This window comes from Pecten maximus, chromosome 10 (assembly GCF_902652985.1).
Source record: "Pecten maximus chromosome 10, xPecMax1.1, whole genome shotgun sequence".
In the NCBI taxonomy this organism is placed as follows: domain Eukaryota; kingdom Metazoa; phylum Mollusca; class Bivalvia; order Pectinida; family Pectinidae; genus Pecten; species Pecten maximus.
This window is the reverse complement of record NC_047024.1, coordinates 36,127,045-36,145,706: the sequence shown is the minus strand read 5'-3', so window position 1 is coordinate 36,145,706 and position 18,662 is coordinate 36,127,045. Positions and strand designations below refer to the sequence as shown.

The 18,662-nt window shown below is 36.2% G+C and overlaps 2 protein-coding genes across 2 annotated transcripts in view; one reads left to right on the top strand and one right to left on the bottom strand.

The window, feature by feature from the left end:
- LOC117335625 (RNA polymerase-associated protein CTR9 homolog) overlaps positions 1–18,662 on the bottom strand; it is a 56,807-nt gene that overhangs the window by 31,334 nt on the left and 6,811 nt on the right. The window contains exons 7-15 of the mRNA XM_033895750.1: positions 18,285–18,392; positions 17,897–18,016; positions 13,589–13,705; positions 11,838–11,927; positions 11,210–11,338; positions 10,706–10,889; positions 10,437–10,525; positions 10,007–10,192; positions 8,821–8,908 (exon numbers count right to left, since the gene is read on the bottom strand). Of these exons, the coding sequence (XP_033751641.1) occupies positions 8,821–8,908; positions 10,007–10,192; positions 10,437–10,525; positions 10,706–10,889; positions 11,210–11,338; positions 11,838–11,927; positions 13,589–13,705; positions 17,897–18,016; positions 18,285–18,392 (1,111 nt within the window). The remainder of the gene's footprint in view (positions 1–8,820; positions 8,909–10,006; positions 10,193–10,436; positions 10,526–10,705; positions 10,890–11,209; positions 11,339–11,837; positions 11,928–13,588; positions 13,706–17,896; positions 18,017–18,284; positions 18,393–18,662) is intronic.
- On the top strand, positions 2,298–4,218 carry LOC117335626. The gene has a single exon (XM_033895751.1). It carries the CDS (start codon positions 2,404–2,406, stop codon positions 3,478–3,480), a length of 1,077 nt encoding a protein of 358 aa, XP_033751642.1. The 5' UTR covers positions 2,298–2,403; the 3' UTR covers positions 3,481–4,218.

Sequence of the window (18,662 nt, the reverse complement as noted above, 5' to 3'; positions counted from 1 at the left end):
CTTAATCCTGTAGATTCTAATTATAACAAGTATTATAAGTTTATGCAAAAATATTGAGTACAAAAGAAATCTATAATAATTATTTTACTTTTATAATTTAACTAGCAATATTAAATGCAAAAGGAACATCTGTGTATGAAGGAAAAAAATATATCAAGTGAGAATCAATCCTTTTTATTGATTAATTTTCCCTCAATAATACACTGCCCTCCATAAGTTCTAAGACAATTTACAGAAAAATATTACGAAATTCACAAGATCTTATTTAATAATGAAATATTTTGATTTTGGACTGATAACTTTTTATCATGCTACTTATATTGTTTTTTCACTAGTACATATTGATATTGTTAAAAAAAACTCTTCAAAATACAAGACTTTGGCAATGTCTTACAGACATTTTGTCAAATTGAATTCATTTTTTGTTTCACAAAAAGTTCATTCTTAGGGTATAATTTCATAGTACATTTAAAAAAATGTATTTTTGAACACCTTAGAAAAAAGGTCCCTCCCTGCAACTTCATTGAACTGTGGAGGTGTTTTTTTTTCTGAAGAACTTGCCATTGTCTACGATAAACTATTACAGATGCAAATAAGAGTTTTCTTCTGCAGTTATAATATACCAGCAAGTCCAAAATCTGTAAATAGTTTTTAATGGAAGGCAGCATATATTTAAACATAGGGAGATCATTCATAAGAAATATTTAGAAGTAGATACACATTTCTGGATTTTTAAAGTTGTTGACTGAATCTATAATCAGAAAAATTATATCACATACTTTTTGAAGCTGCTGTCATGGAAAGTAAAGTATACAACCAGAAGTACTACCCCGTAAATGTGTGTGTTGCTAATTTATAGTTTAATCATTAAAAATATGTTTCAATTTTTTTGTCTCCTATTTTCAACAAATTGGTATATCTGTCAATTTTTGTTAATAGTTCTGTCGATCCAAATCAGTTGATAGATCAAGTTCTTTATTAACTGGAGTCATACAACTCATTGGTTTAAAACAATACATACATGTACATAACATATATATAACACTTTGACAGAAGTAGGGATGAGAGCAGCTGAATGTAAAAAAGTCTGAAATCCCAATTTATAGTGTGTTTTCTGTGATGAAATTTTAAAATTAACTTTACAGTCTACATGAAAATTCTCATGTCTGCAGATGGCATATTATCTACATGTAATTTTTCTTTTCTTTATTGTGATATGTATTTCCCTAGGTTTGCTATTTGAAATGAAGTACTATCTGTATGTGACAATGCAATATATTTTAGTTTTATCATTTATATATTAAATGTAGTAATTATAACATTATTCTCATTGTGCCATAAATGGGTAAAATAGCTGCAGATGTAATCACTGTTAAATATTTCAATCAAAGAGTTTTTTACCTTAAATTCTGATAGACACAAGTCACTTTAAACATCTGTAGATCTCTATTGTACATATACTGATACATGACTATTGGATTCTATTTCCAGATTGAAAATAATTATTTATGAAATGAATGTTTCAAAACGTTCCAATTTTGGACTTTTAAAAAGGTTACAAAATCATAATAAAAATGTTTTGCTTCAATGTTTGTCAAAAAGAATATGTCAGAATTAGATTTCAAATTATCAACAGTGATTACATTTTTGTCTTTACTTTGAAAGGGTTATGTATTTTTTATCTTATTTATATATATATATTGATGATTTTGAAATTATTTAGTTTTCCGGAATTTGAAATTAAGATTTACATAGGGATGTATGACTTTTTACTGTCTGAATTCGCTATCATGATTTTAATATGGTTGTATATTTTTGTCTCTAAATGTGTGATTGAAATTTTGATAAAATTATGTATATTTAATTTTGTTTCATTTAGTTTTCATTTGTAACTGTTATTTTATTAGTTACCGAAGTGTCAACAATGACAGATTAGTGCTGGGCATACACTTCAGGTTTGACTTGTGTACACAAAAACAACACCAGGGTGCCACACTTCAGTGATTACACTCAGAGGCTTTAATCAACACAGGTAATTAGTAATCACCTGTTTCAGATCAGGCAAGTGTGACCAATAAGCCCCACCCATCAACTCACCCAAGGACCAATCAAAGGCCTGTTAGGGGGTCAGCTTGGTAGGTGGGGTCAAGGCAGGGAAGCCATACACCTAACCCAAAAAGATTGTTTTACATGAGAAATCAGCTGTTTTTTACCTTAGCCAATCATAAAATGGCATTCTAAAAGTGAAAAGTATTCAGTGTTCTGACCACTCAATACAAAAACCTTGACATTTTCATCAGGGTCATGTCACTTTCTCTTGACACTGCTTGAGTTAACTTTGACCTCAACATCTTGTACCTTCGACATTTTGAGCGACTAGTGCCTCAGATCTAGTGCTGCATCATGGATGCTTTCATTGAATCTCTCAACCAGCCAGATGCCCTTGACCTGCCAGCGACCTTGAGCATGTCACCTCATGACCTTCTGGATGAGGTGATCTCACAAACCTTGAAAGATGAGCTGCCAGACCGTGCATCTTTATCAGAATACGAGTGTACTGCCACAGTAACTAATTATGGAAGTCCATCAGAGTCATGGCCATCATCCAGTGATAATAGTGCTAGTGATTTGAGCTTTGACCTTGAGAGTTTTGCTTCCAGTGTTGCATCATCACCTACTGAGGTGCCCCCTTGTACATCTATTACCTTTAATGAGCAAACGACTCCAGCAAGGGACACTAAGGATCTATCCTTAACATCATGTGAGCCAGTCTATACTAGTCCTGGTGTGGACAGTCGTTTCAATGATTCACTGACAGGACTACTGGGTAGTCCACCACCAGATAGTCCCCTCGCCAAGAATCCCTTCTTTGGTGACCTCCAGGCAATACTTGTCAACGACTGCAGAGAGGACATGCTGCCACAGACTCTGCTAGCTACCATGACAACCCAGCCACAACCTGATGTTTTTAATCGTGAACAGGATCTACAAGAACGTTTCAATCGACTAACAGACAATTTTCCAGAGGATGTAAAGCAATTGTCTAGTTTCTATCGATATCAGGCAGCCCTGGTGGAGACTGAACGATTCCGCTCACTACATACACAGAATTACGCTGCAGACTACCAACGCTCGCTCAACCTTCATTACGATTCCCAGCTCCATCAGATAATGACCCGCGTAGAACAGAGCCTCATTTTGTTAGAGGAGTCCTCCATCAACAAATGTTCAAGTCGAGTAATTAAGCCACGCCCACTTCTCTCAAAGAAATCAATTAAAGTGATGGAAGAGTGGTATGAGAACCATCTAGAACATCCATACCCTACCGCATCCACAGTTGAGTTACTTGCGGAAAGAGGTAAAATCACCACTGAGCAGGTGAAAAAATGGTTTGCCAACAAAAGAAACAGATCTAACAACACTCGCACGCTCACCGAGATTGCCAAGGCTAAGAGGAAACGTCAGATGGCTGCTCTGTAATCCCTAATTTCTGTGTTTACTCTACAAACATGTGATGTGAAGTTTCTCGTCTGCAATATGTGATTGTCCACTGGGATGCTGTGCCATCGTAAGTACAGATTAATGATATTGTGAAAAACTACTAAAGACATAGAACTGATATCGATGAAATATATTAAGACTGGCAGAGAACTGATATCGATGAAATATATTAAGACTGGCAGAGAACTGATATCGATGAAATCTATTAAGACTGGCAGAGAACTGATATCAATGAAATCTATTAAGACTGGCAGAGAACTGATATCGATGAAATCTATTAAGACTGGCAGAGAACTGATATCAATGAAATCTATTAAGATTGGCAGAGAACTGGTATCGATGAAATCTATTAAGATTGGCAGAGAACTGATATCAATGAAATCTATTAAGATTGGCAGAGAACTGATATCGATGGAATCTATTAAGACTGGCAGAGAACTGATATCAATGAAATCTATTAAGATTGGCAGAGAACTGATAACCAAGGTTGTGAAAATTTCCAAAGACTGGCAGAGAACCGATATTGATGAAATCTATTAAGACTGGCAGAGAACTGATATCGATGAAATCTATTTAGACTTGTGTAGAACGGATGACAGAGGATATGGAATCTACTTAGGCTAGTGTAGAACTGTTAATGTAGTGTATATTCGTGAAAAGTGCTATGTATATAACTTTCTATGTTGATAACACATCTGTGCCAAACAGGATTGTGCATTACTTGTGCATTACTTGTGCATCACTTTGTAAATATTAAATTTGATAATAGAATATGATCTTGTTTTCTTTGTATAAAAATTTCATCAAAGCACTCGAACTGTCAAGCTACTTATATCAAAGGTAATGTTATTTTAGCGCAGATCTATATATTATATTTTTTATGCAATGTATTCTCAAAACTTTTTAACAAATATTTCATATAAAATTTGAAAAGAAAGAACCTAGAGAACCATTAGTTAGGAATGCGCTAAAGTAATACTGTACTGACATAAGTATCTTAAATGTTTCATGTGATCTCTGAAGGCCGATAGAGGAACTTACTTGTAACATTTTATTGAATAATTTGATGACAAAAACCTTATTAAAAGTGACATCAAATTATTACAACAGTTTAATGAACACCTTATTACAAAGTGCAAAATTCTAAGGTTAAGTGAAAACCCATATCCATAAGACTACTATATATACATGAGGAATGCTCTCTTACTGTCACAATTATTAGCTTACCAAAAGGATACAGATTTTTATAAGTGACCTGACATTTGAAAACTTAAAACTGTTCATGGTATACATATGTATTACCTAGTTTGACAACAAATGGAGTTGCGGTAGTGTTGAGAAAAAGACAGATTTCTATAAATAGTAATAATGACCTTGACCTTGTAGTCAAAAGAAAAATTGTTGATGGTAATATCATACCAAACCTTTATGGAAAGTCCTATACAAATTAGAAATGAAGTTGTTAGAGGTGTTGATAAAATGGGACCACATATGCTGTCACTACAGAAAGAGGACAATCATTGTAAATGGTTAAAATTGACGCATCTACTTTGGTGGTGCACCCAACACCACACTAACATATGTAATGGTGGTCACCATATAATTTGAATTTTGAGATTATCTTTCTTCATATCTTTAATATAATTTGAATTTGAGATAATCTATCTTCATATCTTTAATATAATTTGGGTTTGAGATTTAAATTCTATTCAAAACTTGTTAAACAAACACCTGTTTTATTTTTTTATTTTATTTTTCTTTATTTTTATAAAATAATACAATATATTATATCTTGTAGGGTATGTAAATTTTGCTTTATCAATTTTTGAAACATGAAATGTATTTTTATGTCAATTTCCTTAAATATTAGTTTTTGTGCTTTCCAAAAACACAGCAATGCAAATATAAGAGTAATAAGACATTTTTTTCTGATTTGAGATTGCAGCTTGTTCATATAACAATTTAGAATAATCATTAATACAACTCACATTGTTTAAACCTTAGTTATTGCAAAGGATAAATTGATTCCTTACTACTTAGAATTGAAAAGCAGTAATTTTTTTGCACTGATGTTATTATTGGTGTATTTTTCAAAAATACCAGTGAAACTTAATAACGACAATGGCAGATTTAAGTTACAATTAAAAGTTGGTAAAATGCATATGTTACAGAATAAATCTATGACCTTGACCTCTGACACTTGACCTGTATACACAGTGCCATACAGTGTGTTTACATTGAACGCCTATCACCAATGAATAGGCATGTTTATTTAAGTTCAGGTGAGTTTGTGATTACATTAATCAGTGAAGTAACTGTTCAGATCAGCTGACTACTGGACTAAATCAGGGCCTGATTGTTCAATAGGTGACTAGCTTAATCACTTGTTTAGTGAAAATCTCACTTCTCCTTTACTTCAAAACCTGTGTGTGTGTATTCCTTACAATAGAGACTGACGAGTGTTACAGTACCATAAAATTGTGTCAAGATAGTTTCACAGTTTAAAAACAATTTTATGAATAAAAACATTTCATAAATCATATATTTTACTGTTGAATCAACTTAATTAATTGATTAGCCTAATCACATTTTAACAACAATATTCAAATCATTATAAAAACATTTCTGGTAAATCAAACTTTACAAAATTTTATGAAACCATAGCATGTGTCAGTCTCTCCCTACTTGTCTACTGGTTATTGTACCACTATTCCATCCCATAATGATCAAGACAGACTGGAGAGTACAGTAGAGGATTGGTTACCTTCATCCCATACTCTCAAACAACAATATCTTAACTTTTCAATACAAGAGGCCCAGAGGGCCTGTATCGCTCACCTGGTTTCATGAGATATGGAACAAGAATGATGCTTAAGTATATTTGTCGCTGGTATTGCTATGTCAATATATATCATAAGCATTTTATATGGGTACATGTACAATGGTTTTATTTTAATACTAAAAATGCCAAAAGGTACATTAATCCATGAAATGAAATTGACTTTTGGCGCGACCCCATAGGGATGCTAACACACAAATGTGAGTGATATCCATTGCTTAATTTCAGAGAAGATCTTGCTTAGACCAATTGGCCCCTTTTGACCCTGCCCTCTGCCCCCTGGGAGTCAGCTCCTTCCTTTATACAATTTTGAATCCCTACCCCAATAGAATGCTAATAGTCAAATATGAGCTGTTTCAGAGAAGTTGTTCATATCAATTTAGCCAAATTGACCCCTTTTGGCCCAGCCCCTCAGCCTCCAGGGGGTCGGCCCCATCATTTGTACAATTTTGAATCCTTAACCAAAGTGAATGCTACCAGTCACATATTAAAGATATCCATTGCTTATTTTTAGAGAAAAAGTTGTTTATATCAATTTTGCCAAAATAACCCCTTTTGGCCCCGCCTCTTAGGTCCCCTGGGGTCAGCCCTGTCATTTGTACAATTTTGAATCCCTACCCTAGGGGGTTGCTACCAGGCAAATATGAGTGATATCCATTGCTTAGTTTCAGAGAAGAAGTCGTTAATATCAATATAGCTATATTGACCCATTTTTGCCCCGCCTCTCAGGCCCCTAGGGGGTCAGCACCACCATCTGTACAATTTTGAATCCCCACCCCATAGTGATTGCTTCCAGGCAAATAGGAGCAATATCCTTTGCTCGGTTTCAGAGAAGAAGTCGTTTATATCAATGCAGCCAAATTGACCCCTTTTGACGCCGCCCCTCAGGCCCCTTGGGGGTCAGTCCTGTCATTTGTACAATTTTGAATCCCTACTCTAGGGGGTTGCTACCAGGCAAATATGAGTGATATCCATAGCTTAGTTTCAGAGAAGAAGTTGTTTATATCAATTTAGCCGAATTGACCCCTCTTGGCCCCGGCCCTCAGGCCCCCCGGGGGTCAGCCACACCATTTGTACAATTTTGAATCCCCACCCCATAGTGTTGCTACCAGGCAAATATGAGCAATATCGTTTGTTCGGTTTCAGAGAAGAAGTTGTTTATATCAATATAGCCCAAATGACCACATTTGGCCCCGCCCTTCCAGCCCCTGGGGGTCAGCCCCATCATTTGTACAATTTTGAATCCCCACCCCAAAGTTATGCTACCAGGCAAATATGAGCGATATCCATTGCTCGGTTTCAGAGAAGAAGTCGGTATCATCAATATAGCTATATTGACCCATTTTGGCCCCGCCCCTCAGGCCCCTTGGGGGTCAGTCCCATCATTTGTACAATTTTGAATCCCCACCCCAAAGTGATGCTACCAGGCAAATATGAGTGATATCCATTGCTCGGTTCCAGAGAAGAAGTCGTTAATATCAATATAGCTATATTGACCCATTTTTGCCTCGCCCCTCAGGCCCCTAGGGGGTCAGCACCACCATTTGTACAATTTAGAATCCCCACCCCATAGTGATGCTTCAAGACAAATAGGAGCAATATCCTTTGCTCGGTTTCAGAGAAGAAGTCGTTTATATCAATATAGCCAAATTGCCCCATCATTAGTACAATTTTGAGTCCCCTACCCATAGGGATGCTTCTGACCAAATTTGGTCAAATTCTGATCAGTGGTTATGAAGAAGAAGTCAATTGTTGACGGACGGACGGACGACGGACGCCACGGTATGGCATAAGCTCACCTTGGTCCTTCGGACCAGGTGAGCTAAAAACTGTTCATAGATAAATCCTAGTAATTACTAATACTAACACCAAAAACAAAAGCTTTGTCTTCTACATAACTGACCTTACAAATAACATATCATGCTTCAGTATTTCAGTTTGCCAGAGTCACCTTGATAAATATGGTTACAGAAACTTCAGCTAAATAGGATACTGGAGATTTGTAGGTGATAACATGATGTACACTGCCTTTATACACAACTCCTTTAGTACGAGATAATTATATTTCCATTATACATCACAAATCACTACATCTGTAAAATCAACAAATAGATACAGTTTTATCCTGCCTTAAGTACAGGAGCCAACACATACACTTTGGACTCCGTGGTGGGTTAACTGCAGGGCAATGAAAAATACATACAATAGACATTGAGGACTTATTACCAGACAGACTTATTACCAGACATAGGCTTATTTTCAGACATAGGCTTATTACCAGACATAGACTTATTATCAAATATAGGCTTATTACCAGACATAGGCTTATTACCAGACATAGGCTTATTTCCAGAAAAAAAAAAGGTTTACCAGACATCAACTTATTACCAGGCCTAGGCTTATCACCAGACATAGGCTTATCACCAGGCCTAGGCTTATTACAGTTCAAACAGGAGATATACTATAGAAAAGTGCCTTACCTATGCCATTGGCTGCCCAGATATTGTGGTCATCGTTCCTCAGCACTTGTTTGTACATGGCCAGGGCCCGGTCCTGGTGACGTTTCTCCTAAAAGTCAACAGAGGTCAGTAGGTCATTTGACAGGTCAGCATACAACTTCAACATGGGTAAATACAGTAATAATCATATCAAATGTCAAAGGACTATTTCAATAAGATAATTAACAAAGATTGACTAGACACAGTAATGCTTTGTTCCGCGTTCGCAAGATCCCCATATTGTAAGTCAAAATTGTATTAGCATATATATATAACAGTGTTCCAGCTAGGTCGGGTTAGCAGGGCGCGGCGCCCTGCCCCTTATTCAAAGTTAGAAATTCGCCCCGCTCCTTTTCCTGTAGTACTGCCCTTTTTCTAAGTGTCATTGATGCTCATTTTGCCTCGTATACTCTAGATCCGATTTGCTGAAGCCATGCAATATACAGTCAGTCAGTCACTAATTGGCCACCTGTAACACTAGTCCCCTTACCTGTAGACCCTTATCCACGGTACTGATGGACGCTGCCCGAGGCAGAGATCGGTCAGCTGGGGATCGAGCTGGTGTTTTAATAGATTCATTTACCCGTGACGAGTCGATAGGATCGGCTGGTAATCCAATTAAATCATGATCACGAAGGCTTTTTGAAGATGGACAAAGTAATGATAATGGATGGAAATGTTGTTTTACTTATGTAAACAACTTTTGACAAGACCGAAAAGAGCCGCATGTTTGTCGTAAAGTTATCCCATGAGCACGTGTGCATTGGCGATCAATCTATATATCTTTGAAATTTTCTTCACATGACAACATGAAATCCTTCTGGTGTAAACCAAGCAACTTTTAGGTAAATGATCATGAGATCACTTTCCAGTGATTTTCCAGTGATCAAAATTAGCTTTCGGTTGATTTTATTTGATGAAGTTTGGCGGGACGCCGGAAATGGTTCGTTGTAAATGCAGATGTCGCAAATTCTTGCCAGCTGGAAATCCCATTGTGGCTAGTTATAGGGGAGATAATTATGTTATGCCAAGAGTTTAGAACTGTATTTTATAGTATCACCTGTAAGAAAAATATGGTATATGTGACAATATATTGATGATGCATTATGTAAGTGGTCAAAAATTTGATTTTTTTTGACACACAGTATGTTTTAACTCATTTTCCAACCTTGTCCTTGTCTCTCATTGGCTGATGGAGTGAAGACAACCACACGTTGCCGAGAGCAATCAGTGAGTATGCATCATTCTTGGTGTTAGGCCGGCTGATGATGCGTTCAAACTTCTTCTGTCCAGGTCCCCACTCCTGCTTGGCCAAATGCAGGTTTCCAATCAATGACCAAGCATCTGGATGATCCTGATCAAATGGATGTGATTGGAAGTTAACATTTTATTTTAGAGAAGGAAGCAGTTTTTAATCCTCTTTTGAACCATAGAACCATACTCCAGAAAGATTTTAAACAATGTAAGAATTTAAGATGTTATTTTTATAAGTTCCAGAAATTTTTTCTTTTATTTTAATTATTTATCCCATATATCTCAGAACAAAGATTGACCATACATGAATCAAAAGATAATAAGAACTATGATCTAATATGTACCTGGTTGATCTGCAATGCTTCTTTGAACCAATCAGAAGCTTCATAAATCTGGCCACGGTTTCTGGCCATACAGCCCAGTCGCAGGTAACCTGTAAAGAACAACACACATTCAAACCAAATACACAGCAATAAAAATTGGAACAGAAAAGAAATTATCCCACAGTATCTTAGTCTGAATATTTAAATTACATTACATATATTGACTACAATTATACAGTTTATGTCTTTATATAAACAACATCTATGTTGTTTACAGAGGCTATACTTACAGTCAACATAGTTGGGATGTTCTCGTAGAATGTTTTTGTATAATCTCTCGGCTTCGTCATACTCGTGAGTGGCCTCGTGTAGTCGGGCAAGGTTATATGTTGTTGTAACAGATATTGCACTGTAATATGTCTCATCATGCTGAGCGTCGCTCTTTGATCGTTCCAAAGATGCTTCATAACATTTCTGTAAATCATTAAAACCAGTAGATTTTGCAATATTTGCATAATTTGGATTAGTATGTAAAAAAAAAATTCTTGTAAGGATTGTGAATGGCCGATAAGCACACCCCGGTCCATTGAATTTCAGTGTTATTTTGCATGAATCTGGAAAATTTTTGTATGGAAGCAGCTTTATCACATAACAGGCCCATTCTACCATGTAATATTCAGAATGTAATAATGGTACAAAATATGTTTTGATGTATTGAAAAGTATTTATATATATTTATACAGAAATAGTAGAATATATGCTTCCTACATATAGTGACAAGTGGGTTTACAAACCTTAGCCTCCTGTAGGTTACCGAGTCTAAAGTGGAGAGCAGCCACATTGTTAAGGATCTCCGGTGGTACATCGGCTTCTACTTTCTCTTTAAGGATCCTTGTAGCAGTTCCATACGCAGACAAAGCTCCCTAATACACAATCAGTTTCAATGAAATAGATGACTGTATTTCAATAAAGCAATAAAGAATGTCTGTCTGTCTGTCTGTCTGTCACAGGTTAAGGAATACCATTGACTCCAACATTTAAACTAGGAAATGTGATAAACGATTGACCAGAGAATGTTTGTGAAACACCTGTATTGTACATGTCCCTGTTTCCGCTCAATGAAGTTAGACAAAGTCTTACTCAAACTTTATAAAATGGAACTAAACAACTATTAAATTTCTATTTTAAAGCTGTTTTTTGGTGATTTCACAGTTTGGTGAGGATTGCATCAGTAGTCCTGAGATTAGCTAGTTACATTGCATCGGGATGAGATGGGACAGGACGGACAGGGGTAACACTACATGCCCCCCCATTTCATGGCAGGGGGGGGGGGGGGGGGGGGGGGGGGGGGGAATCTCTGCCTCCAGACAATGGACAGCTGCCAGTTTACCCTCACTATCCTGTATGGCTGTAATTACTTACCTGTACATCTGTCTGTTCCAATATCTGGGCGAGTTCTATCCACGCCTCCACATCATCTGGGAACTGTTCTGTTACTTTCTTCAAATGTTGCTGCAGATAAAATATAGCATACCAGGTATTAACAGAGAAAACACAGATTTAATTTATATCTCTCTAACAGTTGGGATTGGCTGTAAAGTTTCCAGGTGTTGATATGTTCAAGTCTCTTACGTCGTGAGATCAAAGATTTTCAAATGCAGTGTGACATCACAAAAAAAGAGCCTGATCTCAAACGTTTATATTCTAGAATTCAGGATAGCAACGGGACATACTTTCATAAAAATATGCTAATAACAATAATGATTTAGAATACATTCTTTTTAATTTCAAACAATTAAACTTGTCAATAATTTTTCATTACTGAACTTAACAAAAATTAAAATTTCTAAGTATTTGCTTTAAAATGTCCTGATAATTTGATGCCTGTAATTTTGAATTGGGATGATCATGACAGTTTCTTTTCGCTAACTTTGTAGTAGACAATGCCAACAATCTATTTTGTAGATATCATTTGGCATGTTTTTCTGAATAAGAAGATATTGGAGCGTTTTTATATAAAAATTTTGAAAAAGGCACATGAAACAAATCTTTCTACATAATGGGTAATGCATTATGCTATACTACACATTTGTTTGTTACTTTAATAGATTACTTAACAAGCAAGATCCACTTTTTAATTTCCCAAATTTCTCTTTTTTCTATCAATTTGTTTGCACTGATGTCAAAATATGTACGATCAACCTTTTAATTTTCTGAATTTTGAAACTGTCTATGCTTTGCATATTTTAACTTTACTAGACTGAATCCTATATAACACAAAAAACTAAATCAACATTCACTTGTAGCCCATTTACTTGTATCACAAGTTCAGGTGTTTATTAAAGTGTCAAACATCTTACAACATATAAAATACATCATGAAATATTCTTTTCAAAGTAAGTTATGTCCAGCCATTTATGACTTATTTAGAAACTATAATGCAAAATAAAGTACAAGATATTACATGCTAAAAGTTAATAAGGTAAGGCTATCCCAAGCTGTTAAAAGTGGCACAGTAAGTAGCTATGTTATGTTACATGAATTAAAAGCTACGAAAAACTGCTTCTCCTCCACATAGCACAAAGTTGGTTAGCTAGAAGATTTGGTGGAATTTATCTACTAGATATTTGAACTGATTAAAACTGTCCATACTAGTAAAGTCTATTAAAATCAACATATTTTTGTTAGCATCAACAAAAGGGGCCAGCATAAATCATCATAAAAACCGCATTGTATTAAAAGTAAACTTCGTTTTCAACCTCATTTAATAAATAATATCTACAGATTCTGTTTTTTATGGGTAACATCAACTATGTATGCAGTCCCTTTTCAATTTCAAGGGAAAGTGACCCACCTCTGAAGCTGCACAACAGACCCTTTCTCTCTCTAACAAATCTAACATAACCACTTGTTGTAGGCTCATACTTATAGGTTCTATAAAGGTGTAATTAATTACCATTAACATTTCCATCATCACTCCACAATAGATTTTGCCAGCTGTCAGCATCAATAAATTGTAGTTTTTCTTTAACATTTGTCATTTTGCAGTTTAATGACTTTTGTGCTGAAACTATATCCATTAAATTAGCCTTTACTATGAGACTCTGTACCCGTGAACCCCAAGAATTATGGAGAGACTTAGACCAATTTTACACTAACACTCAGAGAGTTACCTTGGCGGTGTCTCTTTTTCCAAGGTCCTGTGAGTTTGCATACAATGAGCCAAGGATTTTCATGGTCTCGTAATTTCCAGGCTGGATCTTTAACACCTTCTCAAAACACTGGGAGGCCTGAAATACATAAATAGTCTGGATCTTTAACACCTTCTCAAAACACTGGGAGGCCTGAAATACATAAATAGTCTGGATATTTAACGCCTTCTCCAAAACACTGGGAGGCCTGAAATACATAAATAGTCTGGATATTTAACACCATCTCAAAACACTGGGAGGCCTGAAATACATAAATAGTCTGGATATTTAACACCTTCTCAAAACACTGGGAGGCCTGAAATACATAAATAGTCTGGATATTTAACACCTTCTCAAAACACTGGGAGGCCTGAAATACATAAATAGTCTGGATATTTAACACCTTCTCAAAACACTGGGAGGCCTGAAATACATAAATAGTCTGGATATTTAACACCTTCTCAAAACACTGGGAGGCCTGAAATACATAAATAGTCTGGATATTTAACACCTTCTCAAAACACTGGGAGGCCTGAAATACATAAATAGTCTGGATATTTACCACCTTCTCAAAACACTGGGAGGCCTGAAATACATAAATAGTCTGGATATTTACCACCTTCTCAAAACACTGGGAGGCCTGAAATACATAAATAGTCTGGATCTTTAACACCTTCTCAAAACACTGGGAGGCCTGAAATACATAAATAGTCTGGATATTTAACGCCTTCTCCAAAACACTGGGAGGCCTGAAATACATAAATAGTCTGGATCTTTAACACCTTCTCAAAACACTGGGAGGCCTGAAATACATAAATAGTCTGGATCTTTAACACCATCTCAAAACACTGGGAGGCCTGAAATACATAAATAGTCTGGATCTTTAACACCATCTCAAAACACTGGGAGGCCTGAAATACATAAATAGTCTGGATCTTTAACACCTTCTCAAAACACTGGGAGGCCTGAAATACATAAATAGTCTGGATCTTTAACACCTTCTCAAAACACTGGGGCTTCTCAAAACACTGGGAGGCCTGAAATACATAAATAGTCTGGATATTTAACACCTTCTCAAAACACTGGGAGGCCTGAAATACATAAATAGTCTGGATCGTTAACACCTTCTCAAAACACTGGGAGACCTGAAATACATAAATAGTCTGGATATTTAACACCTTCTCAAAACACTGGGAGGCCTGAAATACATAAATAGTCTGGATATTTAACACCTTCTCAAAACACTGGGAGGCCTGAAATACATAAATAGTCTGGATCGTTAACACCTTCTCAAAACACTGGGAGGCCTGAAATACATAAATAGTCTGGATCTTTAACACCTTCTCAAAACACTGGGAGGCCTGAAATACATAAATAGTCTGGATCTTTAACACCTTCACAAAACACTGGGAGGCCTGAAATACATAAATAGTCTGGATCGTTAACACCTTCTCAAAACACTGGGAGGCCTGAAATACATAAATAGTCTGGATCGTTAACACCTTCTCAAAACACTGGGAGGCCTGAAATACATAAATAGTCTGGATCGTTAACACCTTCTCAAAACACTGGGAGGCCTGAAATACATAAATAGTCTGGATATTTAACACCTTCTCAAAACACTGGGAGGCCTGAAATACATAAATAGTCTGGATCGTTAACACCTTCTCAAAACACTGGGAGGCCTGAAATACATAAATAGTCTGGATATTTAACACCTTCTCAAAACACTGGGAGGCCTGAAATACATAAATAGTCTGGATATTTAACACCTTCTCAAAACACTGGGAGGCCTGAAATACATAAATAGTCTGGATCTTTAACACCTTCTCAAAACACTGGGAGGCCTGAAATACATAAATAGTCTGGATCGTTAACACCTTCTCAAAACACTGGGAGGCCTGAAATACATAAATAGTCTGGATATTTAACACCTTCTCAAAACACTGGGAGGCCTGAAATACATAAATAGTCTGGATATTTAACACCTTCTCAAAACACTGGGAGGCCTGAAATACATAAATAGTCTGGATCGTTAACACCTTCTCAAAACACTGGGAGGCCTGAAATACATAAATAGTCTGGATCGTTAACACCTTCTCAAAACACTGGGAGGCCTGAAATACATAAATAGTCTGGATATTTAACACCTTCTCAAAACACTGGGAGGCCTGAAATACATAAATAGTCTGGATCTTTAACACCTTCTCAAAACACTGGGAGGCCTGAAATACATAAATAGTCTGGATCGTTAACACCTTCTCAAAACACTGGGAGGCCTGAAATACATAAATAGTCTGGATCGTTAACACCTTCTCAAAACACTGGGAGGCCTGAAATACATAAATAGTCTGGATCGTTAACACCTTCTCAAAACACTGGGAGGCCTGAAATACATAAATAGTCTGGATATTTAACACCTTCTCAAAACACTGGGAGGCCTGAAATACATAAATAGTCTGGATCGTTAACACCTTCTCAAAACACTGGGAGGCCTGAAATACATAAATAGTCTGGATATTTAACACCTTCTCAAAACACTGGGAGGCCTGAAATACATAAATAGTCTGGATATTTAACACCTTCTCAAAACACTGGGAGGCCTGAAATACATAAATAGTCTGGATATTTAACACCATCTCAAAACACTGGGAGGCCTGAAATACATAAATAGTCTGGATATTTAACACCTTCTCAAAACACTGGGAGGCCTGAAATACATAAATAGTCTGGATATTTAACACCTTCTCAAAACACTGGGAGGCCTGAAATACATAAATAGTCTGGATCTTTAACACCTTCTCAAAACACTGGGAGGCCTGAAATACATAAATAGTCTGGATCTTTAACACCTTCTCAAAACACTGGGAGGCCTGAAATACATAAATAGTCTGGATATTTAACACCTTCTCAAAACACTGGGAGGCCTGAAATACATAAATAGTCTGGATATTTAACACCTTCTCAAAACACTGGGAGGCCTGAAATACATAAATAGTCTGGATCGTTAACACCTTCTCAAAACACTGGGAGGCCTGAAATACATAAATAGTCTGGATCGTTAACACCTTCTCAAAACACTGGGAGGCCTGAAATACATAAATAGTCTGGATATTTAACACCTTCTCAAAACACTGGGAGGCCTGAAATACATAAATAGTCTGGATCTTTAACACCTTCTCAAAACACTGGGAGGCCTGAAATACATAAATAGTCTGGATCGTTAACACCTTCTCAAAACACTGGGAGGCCTGAAATACATAAATAGTCTGGATCGTTAACACCTTCTCAAAACACTGGGAGGCCTGAAATACATAAATAGTCTGGATCGTTAACACCTTCTCAAAACACTGGGAGGCCTGAAATACATAAATAGTCTGGATATTTAACACCTTCTCAAAACACTGGGAGGCCTGAAATACATAAATAGTCTGGATCGTTAACACCTTCTCAAAACACTGGGAGGCCTGAAATACATAAATAGGTTGGATATTTAACACCTTCTCAAAACACTGGGAGGCCTGAAATACATAAATAGTCTTCATATAACAAGGTAGCTCAGAGTAAGAATATGTTCTTCTCAAATACTTCACAGGGTTATCCGGTGGTTGCTAGTGAAAAGATAAATCGATCTTACACAGGGGGGTAAAGACAGCCGGCACACGCTATATGACGCTGCTCACAATAATGTAACGTCATCATTTTAGGTTGAGTAACCAAGTTGTAAATTATGACGTCATAAATTTTGATGCACATTCCAAGGAGCATTGAAGATGGCGCGATGAAAAACTTTCATAAAAACTTAAGCTTTGATGCAAGTATGTGAGAAAAATAATCAATCATGGGTCTGTGTAAGAGTTTGGCTGGCCAGCACTTGGCAAGCCTCGTGCTGACTGGCCAAACCCTTACACTCGGGTTGAGATATCCCTGTCCACGGAACAGACTCATATAAGATTCTATTACTCTCCCTATATCTGTCTATTAAAACAATACTTTAAATAAAAGGTTTATAAATGTAGATATTCTTAAGCAGGACAATTCTTAAGCAGGAGAATGTCTTTGAAAATGCTTTGGCATTTGTGATACAGAAACAGAAGCTTTAATCTAACAACATTTTAAATCTAACAACATTTTAAGCTTTCATTTCCGCTTTATCATACTAGTTTGATGAAACTGCTGAAATGGAGCAAAAGCCAACATAAGGGAGACAATTCAGACAGAAATGAAGGTAACACATTATTTGCCCTTACTAGTGCGCCCTTACTATTGCTGCCTGTAACATTGCCTTACATTTTCATTGTCTCCACGGTAGATGTACATTTGTCCCAGTCCAAAGAAAGGCAAGACAAAGTTGGAGGGTGAAAACTGTGTTGACTGGTAGTAATACTGGAAAGCCTGGTCGTAATCATTCTGAAAATAGAATAGCAAGGTTAGTCAAAACAGTGTAAACCTAAAACACTGCCAAATACCCAACCAGAACAAATATATGTGTATAAAAACAATTCATGATGAATTTTTAATGTTCAGGTACTAAGTACTGCCAGATTCAGATTTGTTTCTACATAATCTGTTGAACATTATTTTTTCTCATAAACATGTGATTTCAGAATGATCTTGATATTGACTTGTTGATAAACAATTATCTTAATACAACCCAGTAAAAGAATATCTTTATTACCTGTACGTGGAAAGCACGTGCCAACTGGTAGCAACTCTCCGCTCTCATGGCTTCATTTTCTGTGTTGTGGAAGGCATGCAACGCAAGGTGCTGCACTTTTTGGTAATCCTGTTAAATGGAAGTTGGTAAAATCAATTTTTAGCACAAATTATCTATTATAAATTAATATTAATTGACTGTTTTTTTCCTTTATATCTTGCATATTGTCAATTAAACACTAAGTGAAAGTTTGCTCTAAAACACCTGTAGCTGGTTGGTATGTAAGACCTGTAGTCGGTTGTAGGAACATCTTTAATCAAACAGTCTGCATTATTTGTAATTTTTCAACAAAATTCACTTGAAAATTACTTGTAAGTAAATGAAGAATATTACAGAGTG